The 12,221-nt window shown below is 41.7% G+C and overlaps 1 protein-coding gene across 11 annotated transcripts in view; it reads right to left on the reverse strand.

Moving 5' to 3' along the window:
* The window catches only part of LTBP1 (latent transforming growth factor beta binding protein 1), a 406,554-nt gene that overhangs the window by 47,854 nt on the left and 346,479 nt on the right, over window positions 1-12,221 (reverse strand). For 7 of the 11 annotated variants that reach the window (XM_030311335.1, XM_030311333.1, XM_030311336.1 and 4 more), the window contains one exon: window positions 3,277-3,402. The exons of the other annotated variants lie outside the window; for them this stretch is intronic. In XM_030311335.1, coding sequence (XP_030167195.1) covers window positions 3,277-3,402 — 126 coding nt within the window. The remainder of the gene's footprint in view (window positions 1-3,276; window positions 3,403-12,221) is intronic. 11 annotated transcript variants of the gene reach the window in all.

Raw genomic sequence — 12,221 nt, forward strand, 5'->3', positions numbered from 1 at the left:
TGTGTATCCCTTTGGGGAATAAAGGAAAGACCCCTGTAAATATTCGCCAGCATACATTAATCATTCGCATGAAACAAAGTGTTCCAATAACTTATCACTGACCGTGCCTCTAAAAATTCTGTGGGTGTTCCACAGTGTAATTTCTATTTTGCTAAGTGTTTTTCATCTGGACTTTATACTTAATTAAAACACAGTCCAGGGGGGTGCCTGGGTGGCGCAGTCGGTTAAGCGTCCGACTTCAGCCAGGTCACGATCTCGCGGTCCGGGAGTTCGAGCCCCGCGTCGGGCTCTGGGCTGATGGCTCAGAGCCTGGAGCCTGTTTCCGATTCTGTGTCTCCCTCTCTCTCTGCCCCTCCCCCGTTCATGCTCTGTCTCTCTCTGTCCCCAAAATAAATAAACGTTGAAAAAAAAAAATTAAAAAAAAAAAAAAAAAAACACAGTCCAGGAATCTACTAATGAGTACATTTTATTCGATATTATACAAACACATAACCCTAAAAAAAGGCTAATCCTAATGTCTGACCTTGCCCAATACTACCTTTTACCTGGTATCTTTCAAAGAAATTTTATTAATGAATGTCCAGTTCAACAAAGTACCTGACTTGACATCTGAAATGCCCATGTATTTTATGCATTAAACATGTACAAACATCAGCTTTCATGAGCGTGCTCTGAGATGGTTTATACAAAGTTAAATATTTGAGCAATTACCCAAATCATTCAGGGGAAAAGATCTTATTTTCACCTGCTATACCCAGTTAATTGGACAAAAAGTTTATGTATCTTGACTTATTTGGATAATTACCTCAGTTTTCCATTTCACTGTGTATATAAACAGATATAAACCTAATAAGCTGGGTTTTGCTTATGAAAAGGTATTATAACATGAAGGAAAGCAGAGAGTTGGCATATTTAATCAACCCAGACAGTCATAATTTAGACCAGAAAAATTGACTTTAGAAATGTGCCAGTTCATACTTATCAATTTGGTAAATGTCAAGTGGAACTTTCTACTTTCTAGCATGTATCATTTACACGACTATTGAGATCTCTCCCACCAGAATGAATTTACTCAATCCAAAAATATTTTCTAGTTTACGTCGCTGGGCCAGGCACTGGGGAAATGATGGCCTGACTCCTGTCTTCATGGAGCTTACAGTCAAGTCAGGGAAGTCAACCAGATCATCTCACAGGCCACAACAGATGGAGCAGTGGACCTTAAGTGAAGGGGTGGGTTAGGGAAAGGATATTGGAGCCAAGTTCCAAATGAAGGATGAGTGGGTAATAAGCAGAGCTGGTGGGGATTTGGGGGAAGTGAGGGTGCAGGAAGGATCCAAGAAGAGGAAACAGCATGGCCAAATTTTGGTCTCAGGGCTGATTCAACTCTTAAATTCTACAGAACACCCAGCATGAAGTACATATATTAGGTGCTCAGTTAATATTCTTGAGAGTGAATGAGCAAATAAAATGACACCTCTGAAGCCCAATAAAATGATAACAAATATTCCTTCTCCAACGGTGGTGTTTTGTAGGCTGAAATGACATGTCAAGATGGGTTTGGTGCACTCATCTGACTGGCTGGAAGTGAACATTAATCGGGGGCTCAGGAGCTGTGTGATGTCAGTGGCCCGACACCTAATATACCTCATCATGCAACAGTTAAAATTTACTGCGCACACACAATAGGCCAAACATTAGTCCCGGGCAGGGGAGACAGACAAGGCTCTCAACCACAGGATCTTGAGGCCTTGGGGAAGGTGGCTGAGGCAGGACACACAGACAGACAATTCCCCCTAAAGTGTGTAAGTACTATGATTGCATCTGCTGAAGGTATGCTGGAAGCAGAAGGAGGGGTCAGAGCTGAGCTTGAGAGAGATGATGGAGCAGGGACAGTGTCTGGGAGAAGAGTGAAAGTATCTTCAGGAGTAAGTGGGATGAGCCCAGGCAAGCAAGGGGACGTCGGGAGGCTCTTCCCTTCCCGGCAAAAGGAGCAAACAACAGCCCGGTGACTTCACATTTGCATGGGCAACCACAAGCGGTTTTAAAAGGTGCAGAAGGAGGCAGTGATGCTGAGAAGTGGGAGCCAGATCACAGGACCTGTTTAGTCAAAATATTTACACAATTTTTATTGCCTGTATTTTAGCACAAAGGAGATTAAAGTCGGAGTTGGAACTAGCAATTATGATAGTGCTGGTTTAAAAGCCGTGACTACTCAAGTGAGCGATTTCATCACTAAACCTCCAAATCGACTTTGCTTTCCCCGTTTCATCTGCACAGGAAATGAATTAATGCTTTTAATTGCAGATGTTCAAACTAAGAAGTTGCTAACTCCTCCTCAGACGTTATCTGCTGTGAAAATGAACAGAGTAAGGGTAAAGAAAAAGTCTGATTGTCTGTGATGTTCTGAATTTAACCTATCTTCTTTCTCATTTAATGGTTCTAATTGCAAATGTTTCCCAATGAATGCTATGTAAGGAACTGAGAGCTGGGGCGGCTGGGTGGCTCACTCAGTTAAGTGTCTGACTTTGGCTCAGGCCACGATCTTAGGGTTCGTGGGTTTGAGCCCTGTGTCGGGCTCTGTGCTGGCAGCTCGCAGCCTGGAGCCTGTTTCAGATTCTGTGTCTCCTCTTTCTGTCCCTCCCCTGCTCATGCTCTGTCTCACTGTCTGTCAAAAATAAATAAATCTAAAAAAAAAAAATTTTTTTTTAATTAAAAAAATCAGAGGTGATCAGAAAATGAAATATGAAATATGTTGTCTATCTGAGCATGGGCTGGACCCTGTTCTAGGACATCTGATGATATTCAAGATTCCTTCCAGCTCCGTCAATCCCAGACAGACCAAAGAAATATAGTTGCACAATCCGAAGCATCATTTTACGGGTGTCATTCCTGGAAAATGAAACTCTTGCCAACACTTTTCCTTAAATACACCGCCTAAGGAGGTACATCTTGAAGACAGACAAGCTACACCACACACCAGACTATTTCCTGTGCAGGAGGGACTCTTCCAGAAGGGCTCCGAACCTGCAGCTGAGTTTCAACAGATGTTCTTTTTTAATATATGTGAAATTCCAAGCCCTACTTCTCTAGTTCTTAATGTCCTGAACAATTTCAGAAGCCATCCTTCTGCGCATCCCCAAAATTGTGTGACAAAATCAAATGATGATGAATTCTGCCCAAATTACCTTGTTTATTACAACCTCTCCTGCTGTTGATTACATTTAATGGGGGAGAGGGGATGTGAAACACGTTGGGGAAAGAAATCTAAAAACTCACCCACACACCCTTGCCCATCCTGTGGGGCCTGAAAGCCCTGATAACAGAGGCAGCGGAAGGAGCCAGCCGTATTGTCACAAAACCCGTGACTGTCACAAACAGTGTTGTTTACACATTCATCAATATCTGCAAAAAAGACATCTGACATCAGACACAAAGCACAGACTGACAAACACCAGATATTAATGGATAGACAGAGGTGCTCAGCACACCCCGGTTAGCATGAGATGATCACGTTTACACAGAATGAACTTTTAAAACATTTTACATATCAATAAAATGTTTTGATGAAAATGTCTTCACAGACAAATGTTGGGCTCTGTGAGAAAACATTTACTTTGCCTCAGGAAATGTTTTCAAACGGAAATGACTGCTGTAATTGCCATGGTCATATTTTCTACATGTTTTCTACCCTTTATTTCCAAGGACAGTATACTCCCCTACAAGGGAAATACGTGAAAGTGTGGTCACCTTTTTGGATCGTGGCCCATGCTCACAGTTCTATCTGAGGAGGTGGGGCCGACAGAAGCCCTGACCTGCCTGGCTGTTTCTCACTCAACCCTACAGAGGACCTTGGTCAAGTCTCAACAGCATTCCCAGGAAGGGAGGAGAGAAGGAGTGGGAGGAGGGGGAGGAAGACAGAGAATCTGATGAGTTCAGCAGCATAACCAGCCGGTCTTGACTTATTCACAAGAGAATATCTGCTGTCACCAAGTTAGAGTCACTTAAGGTCCTAAGCATCAATCTGCTCCAACTAACTAGCAGTGGCCGACTTGTAAATTCACTGTGTTCTCTATAAACATGATGGTAGTGGTCCTGAGCCTTTTTTCCCCAATAAAAATGTTCTCATAAAAGGGATGTCTCAATTATAAACTTACAAACAGACTTTGAGATACACTTTTTTATCGTTACAGTGACTAATTTACTTCTCCCTTTTGTTCTCATCCCCCTTCTCCTTGTTACAGCCACACTCCACATTTCCATCTGTTGGGTTCTGTCCTTTCTGCCTCTGGATTACATGGTCCCCAAATATAGGCTTTTGGAGAAACAATTAAGAAAATGCAATTACTGCATCCAAATACATGGGAAGATGGCAAATGGTTAAAAAAAATGATACGCAGCCCTTGACAGAATTTAGTTTGGAGGAGTTAAAAACACTGAACTTTCCTCTTCTTCACTTTTCTTTAAAGTTTTAATTTAAGTAATCTCTGCACCCAACATGGGGCTTGAATTCACGACACTGAGATCAAGAGTTGAGCAATTTTTCCAATGAGCCAGCCAGGCACCCCTGCTCTTTCTAAATTTGTTAACTCCGAGTCAAGAAATGTTCTAGAAGAAAGAGATGAATGCAATAATTATTTGGTGGCTGTCTCACCTCCTTCCCTCATTTTCTAACATAATCAAGAGTAAGTTCAGAGACTGTATCACTTTTGAATTGTAAAAAATAAGTGACTACCCACTTTTCTTAATTTTCTCTACACAAACAAAGCTGTCCTTCTCCTTTCAAGGCCAAAGCTCTTTCTCCCCTCCTTACCAGTCTCTCCTCCCTCTAGTCCTACCTGAAGCATCCTCAGTTACTTCTACCCTCACTGACTTCAAAAATGTTAAAATTTCAGGGGCGCCTGGGTGGCTCAGTCGGTTGAGCGTCCGACTTCGGCTCAGGTCATGATCTCACAGCTTGTGGGTTCAAGCCCCATATCAGGCTCTGTGCTGACAGCTCAGAGCCCTGGAGCCTGCTTCGGATTCTGTCTCCCTCTCTCTCTGCCCCTCCCCCACTATGCTTGTTCTCTCTCTCTCTCTCAAAAATAAACAAACATTAAAAAAATGTTAAAATTAAAGAAAAACATATTAAAAGCTCTTGGAAAAGCATTAACTTACTGATGATGTCACCTACTGTGCTTTTCCATTCATTCTATTGCTGCAAAATGTCTCAAAAGAACTATCTACACGCACTGCCTTTGCTCCTCACCTATCTCATCAGTAAAAACAAGTAGTAACCATACTACTACCAGTGATATTGGTATAGTCCTAAAATTACTGTGAGGACTCAACAAAATAACATGTATAAAGTGCTTATAACATTGCCTGGCATGTGACGGGAAGCATAAAATATAGGCCAACCATTATTATCACTATTATTTCTCCTCCTCTTCCTTCATGACCTACAAACTCACTTTCTCCCTCTTTATTCAAAGAAGCTCCTCTGAGAAAGGCCACCAAAGGCTGACCTGTCAGTAAAGTTGATGGTCATTTTCCAGTCGGTCATCACCATCATCCTTGACCTCCAAGGCTGGCCAGCTGCCACCTTCAACTCTCTCTTTCATATCCCACAGTGAAATATTATTCTTGTTTGACTTTTAAAATTTTTTAATGTTTATTTTTGAGAGAGAGACAGAGAATGCACGGGGGAGGTGCAGAAAGAGAGGGAGACACAGAAGCCGAAGCAGGCTCCAGGCTCTGAGCTGTCAGCACAGAGTCTGACACAGAGCTCGAACTCAGGAACTGCGAGATCATGATCTGAACGAAGTTGGATGCTTAACTGACTGAGCCACCTGGATGCTCCAATTCTTGTTTGACTTTTAACTGCTTTGGCTGGACCTGACCCTTTTGCAGCCTGAAGGTGGGTCTGCCAGGGCTTGGGCCTCCCTAGGACCTGCTGCTTCCGCAGTGTTGCTTTGTTCCACCCTTTCCAGACAATCTGGACTTCAATTACCATCGTCCCTGGAAGGAATTCCAAAGCTTCATCTCTAGCCAGAAGATCTTTCCTATTCTTAATCATTCCCATTTCATCTTCTGGTATAATCTCAAACTCATCAAGCCTAAAACCAAATTCACTGTATTCCTCCTAAGCCACACTTCCTGAGCTTACTGACAAATCTCTCTGATTTCTATCCTTGTTTTTTTACCTCCATCTCTTACTTCAACTTAAACCAAAAACTCAATGACGTTATTTCACATCTAAAAAAATGAATGTCTCCTGCAACATCTAATACAAAGATGATATGCAGTAAGTCTGTTCTGATGGCTTTCCAATGTCAGCATAAGGCTACAATTTATTTACTGATCACAACAGTAAGAGTAACTACACAGTATCATGAAATTACTTAACACAGATCACTGTTAATTTTAGACTTACGGAAATGTTATTTGCCTGAGAGATTATTTGCTGAGCCACAGAATTTAAGGGCTGGAAAGAAACTCAGAAATCCTTCACGTTACCAATTATATATTGGTGATTCCCCAGTCTTTCTCAAAGGTTGACCTCTGTCCTTTGAAAACCATTTATTTGATACTATGGGACATTTTCATGATAAATGAACTTATTATCACCCTTCTCCTCATCTTCAGTTTTCCTACATTCTCTTTATCAGAGACTCCAACCAGTCACCCCAGCCAGAAATCTGCCTCCCTCTCTCCTCAGCCCTGTCCCTCCCCTATCATACCCTCTTATCTATCCTCCCCATACTTCTTATCCCCAGCTTTGCCCTCCCTCTCATCCATTCTCCACAACTGCAAACCTGTCAGTGAGACTCCCTTGCTCAGAATATTCAGTTAACTCTTCTTAGCTAGAGGACACCAACCACTCTCCATGACTGAGCACAGAGGACCCTTCCTCCTTGGGCTCCTGGCTAAATATCTGGCCAGAGTTCTTAGCCCAACACTTCCTTCCCAATTTATGCTCCAGCCCTCTCAGCACACCAGAGTTTCTTGAAACCCCGTGGTCTTTCATTTCTCAATGACATGGGAGCACCCCCCCATGCCCCGCCTCTACTAGAAAGTCTCCCCATTATCCGCTTTGGTCAGAAACTCCTCCAGGCTGATCAGGAATCAGCCCAAGGGACACCTCCCACACAGTAGACTCCATGGTCCCTCCTCTCTGCTCCCAGAGCATTTTGTGCAATTGCTGCGCCGATCAGGGCCACTTTTTGGGGTGGAGAACCTTCGACAGGCTCTCACCAACAACCTAGTGCCCTACTTCAATGAGACTGTAGATAGTAAAGAGGGAGGAAAGAAAACCAGGGCCTAAAAATCTGGCGGCTTTTCAGTCCAGATTCTTGAAGTAAAATCTCTTGCTTTCCTTTTTACTAATCCTGTGCAGTTACAGGAGATGATGACTTCGTGTTAATGACCACCAGCTCAGGAACTGAATAAGTGACCTTAAGGTGAACAAGTCCTGAGATGGTTGTGAATTACTGGGCGCCTTGCAGTCTCAGACTTAATGTACCAGTGATTAACACACAGAAAGTTTAGATGAGCAATATTTTGGATTTGAATGAATAGGAAAAAATAACGTGGAATGCCTGCTGGAGACAAGCTCTTCAGCAACTAATATTTTATGAAAATGATACACTCTAACTCTCCACAGTTTCATGTTTTCAACAAAGAGGTGAGGTAATAGCTTAATAAGAGGACAACATTTGTTTTACTTCTCTGATGACCTGTATAAAACAACATTATTTCATTAGAACTCTCTTTGATGATGTGAGCGCTGAGATATTTTTCCATTGTTAGCCCTGTCTGTGAACAGGAATGGCTATAATTAAGATCAACTCTATAAAAATAAAAATATGTTAGAAGAAAAGCCCTACCAAGATGCAAGTTTCATGAAATGGACAAGTGAAAGCCGTCTTGTTTTGTTGAAGTTGATTTTTGAATATGAAACTCAATTTTGAAAGATGCTAATAAGACAGGTTTTCTCTTTGCTTAATGAATGGCCATTCTATTAAATTACTGAAACCAATTTTGCTTAGACATCTGGAAAAGCCATACATGGCATTATCACCACTCATACTGTCTACCAGAGGAGTGACAAAGAAATGACTGTCCAGAAACCTCTTGACTGGCAACCCTGATGAGTTAGTTATGCCCCCTGTAAGAACTGTTAATTTCTTGTGCGAGTTTTTGCTATTAATATTTTACAGAGCAAGGCAGATATAAATATTATGGATATGGATTCACGGAAGAATGACACAGACCAAGGATAGCAGATCGCTGACATGAATCCTCTAATAACAACATTAATATAAATGCCAGAAAGAGAAACAGAGCATCATTCCGGATGACTGGAACTACCAGTGGCTTGTTTTTCAAGTAGCAATACTGTCAATGACTGGACAGGCCCACACTGTGAAGATCTTAACCTCTGACCCATTTGGTAGATCTATTTTCCTTGTCCATATGCTTTTTACTTGGTACATTTTATCAAAAGACCAAAGTTTTTCAAAACCTACTAATTATTATCGGGGATTTTATATGTAAGAGCAGAACTCCAACCATATTCCTCAAATTCCCAAATAAAGGTATAAATGGTGTCACCTTCCCACTTAGGTAAAGTGAACTATGAAATAAGGTCAAATAACGGAAAAGAGGCATGATTTTCTAAAAGGTAAACCTTATTTACCCACCAGAAAATTACAACTACATTCAGACTTCAACAATGAAATCCCTAATAAAACCTCAAGGATTCCATTAGACTTTCTGTACTATATCCCTCCAAGTATGGGTGTGGGGAGAAAGGAGTATTTGTGGATATTTTGTCAATGAAATGATTTGGTTTTCTTTCTCTCAAACACAGTTGTCAGCTTGTTGTGCTGCTTCTTCTTTCTTAACATGTCCTATCTTTGTTTTATTGATTTTCTCTTTCTTTATTCTGAGTAAGACACAACTACCTGTTGGAAGAAAGAGCTCACTAATGAGCCTCCTTTTGCTGCCAGGACACTCTAGAGAGACAGATGACAGAAACAGGTCCCAGTTCTGATCATTCACTGGAAAATCTCCACAACTGCATGGTTGAGAAGAAAAAGCCTTCCTGTCATCAAACCTTTTGTATATGAATGATGGGGTTCATCTCAACTTGAAGGGACTTTGAAGATTATTCAGTTCAACCCCTTCATTTAAAGAACTAGAAAGCTGAGGCCTAGGGAGGCAAAGTAGCTTGCCTCAAAGTTACCCAGTCAGAGCTGGCAAAGGAACAGAGTCTAGTGTAGGAACAACCTTCTGAATCTACTTTTGTGGCTCTACTCACCACAGCCTCTTGTGTGGTTCTACTCATCAGAGCCTCTTGCATCCCATCACAGTGATGGCTATAAAAGGCCAGGACAAGAGGACAAACAGAACCAAACTGTGAGTCCAACAAGCATACTGGAGTTTTTTCACTACAAAGATGGAAGTCAGGACACACACTTTTTAACTTGGCCCTCACTGACCCAGTATCCTCTCCTCTTGCCTTCAACAAGGCCTGAACACCAATTACCATCATACTTGAAACCTAAATATCCAAGGTACTGTAGGTCCTAAAGAGGTGATTTTTCTGGGAACCCTTGCAAAGAAGACCCATCAAGCACCTAAGTTGTTCCAGCCACAGGAAATCCCATGGCCATGTCTAGCATTGCTGCTCTCTCAATTTCTTTGTAAAAAGAAATGACACACCATTTCAGTCCAGGGCTTCCTGACCAACTGCAAGTGGTTAAATACTTGGTGCCAGAATCTTAGGAAAATAAAGCCCAAAGATTTGGGGGTGGGGGGTGGCGCTCACACTGGAAAGGATGGAGGGTTCCTGCTTCAGGGGAAATGCAGACTTCATACTTCTTACTGAGAGGAACGGAAGCCGACCAGGAGACAGTAAATCCCAGCCAAGAAGTAGGATTGAACAATGTTAAACCAGCTGAATAGCTGCCCAAAGGAATTTTAAAATGGCATGGCTGCTGGCCCAAAAGAGATTAAGGTCTCTCTCACAGCAGAGGAGAGAAGCCAGGATTAAACAGGAGAGGGGTGCAAGGCCTAAAGAAAAAAATAAAATTTAGCCAATAGGAAATTAAAAACTGGATTTGGATATGGTCCAGACAATACAATAGGATATGGAAAGAGCCTTATAAAAAAAGGTCCACTGAGGTCTGGCAGCTTTGACAAGGCTGAAGAATATGGGCCTTACGTGTTATGGAAAATAACTTTGTTCTAGGAAATGGGGATGAGCCAGAAAGCAGCAAATCGATGCCCTTGTGCAGAGTGACTACCATGCCATTGCTCGACAGCAAAGGGCGGGCAAAAACATGGGGCCTTGATGGTCACAAGTATGTCTTGAAAGCTAGTAGACTAAATTAAGCAGCAAGAAATGACAGAAGTAGCAAATTATAATTCAACTTTCTAGTACATAAATTCTAGAAAACGAGACTAGCCCATGAGAGATCATTTTCTTCCTTCCCTTGAAACCCACTACTTGAAAAAAGATTTACTTAAATTATGCTTTAAAAATTACCCAGAGCGGCCTCCCATTTGATTTCTGGAAACAGCTAGAAGTTCCAGAGAAAGTAAACCAAAATTGTGTTCTGATTTTAATCACTCATTATGTGGACAATGGATATTCACCATGCACAGTTAAAGACACCAGGAAAACCACCCTAAAATCACAAACACCATCCCAGTCCAAAAACATGGGACTCATCCTCAATTACCTCCCCACATCCAATCATCACACTCTTCTGATTTTCTCTCTTGGTTCTATCTCCATGCTCTCTACTCCTCTCAACTTTATCCAGAGGTTCCCTGCCTCTAACCTCAATTCCCACAGTGGCATTCTAATGGATTTTGTGTTTTCAGCCTCTCCAAATCCATCCTCCATAATAAGAGAATAATTAACCTATTGAAACAGTCCAATCAAACAATCCTCTGCTTAAACCTCTTCAGTTTTTCTCCATGGAAAACAGCATAAAGGCCCTTGACACATGCCCTCTGGAGCTCATCCACAGTTGGCTTCTCAAGACATATGCTTTTCTAGCTGACCCTCTGCCCCTCTATCTTCTATTCCTTCCCTCTTTCCCTCTCTATTGGGTCATTCCATCAGGACCAAACATTTCCAGTTATCGTCTTAAAAGTAACCAAGAGCCTCCTTGCACATAAGCCCTTTAGCTACAATCATATTTTTCGGTCTTTTTAATAGTCAAGGTTCCAGACCTTTCTACACATGCTGTGTCTATCTACTCCATTAGTTCTCATACATTCTTAGGTAGCTCTCATTTACACTAATCCACTGAAATGGCTGTTGATAAGCTCCCCATTTTGTAAAATCCAAAGGATTCTTCTTGACTGGTACCTTCACAGATCGCTCAGTGGTATTTAATACAGGTGACTACTGTCTTCTTCAAGTACTCTCCTTCTTCCCTTGGATTCCATGGTCCTACATGCTCCTGGGTTTCCTATTAATCCTGAGGCCACTCCCACACAATCTCTGTCTTTTACCTTACTCCTAAATGTTGGTGTTTCTCAGGGCTTAGTCCTGAATGCTCTTTTCTTCTTGTTCTATGCTCTCTCTTGATGGCCTCATCCATTCTAACAGCTTGAAATACCATCTATATCTTATGACTCCCAGTTTATATCATCAGCGTAGACTTCTCTACTAAGCACTAGATCTAAATTGATCCAATTGCTTGTCTGATATACCCACATGGATATTTCATGGGCAGCTCTAATAAACCCCAATCATAACTGTGATCTTTAAAAAAAAAAAAAAAAACTGCTTTATTTTTACCCCTGTCAGCAAATAGTACCAGCAAATACCTACTTGCTAAATCCAGAACCAGAAATGTATCCTCAATACTCCCTCTCCTTCTTATCCTACATCCAACCCAACACTATGTTCTAACCCAATACCAGGTTCATTTCCAAAAGATTTCCTGAGTCATTCATTTCTCTCCATCATGCTGTTACTGCTCTAGACTGAGTACCAATATGTCTGGCCTGAACAACATCCTGCAAGAAACCCCCTGACTTTTCTCATGCTCCTCTAATCCCACTTCCAAACAGCACCTTGGGTGATGTGCACTTGAAATACAGTAAAACCTTGGATTGCGAGTAAGTTGTTCTGAGTGTGTCCTGAAAGACGAGTAGTACATGATGCCAAATGTCTCATGATCACAACTAAGTCAATGGTTCTTCTCTCACTCTTTCTC

The sequence above is a fragment of the Lynx canadensis genome, chromosome A3, assembly GCF_007474595.2.
Source record: "Lynx canadensis isolate LIC74 chromosome A3, mLynCan4.pri.v2, whole genome shotgun sequence".
Lineage (NCBI taxonomy): Eukaryota > Metazoa > Chordata > Mammalia > Carnivora > Felidae > Lynx > Lynx canadensis.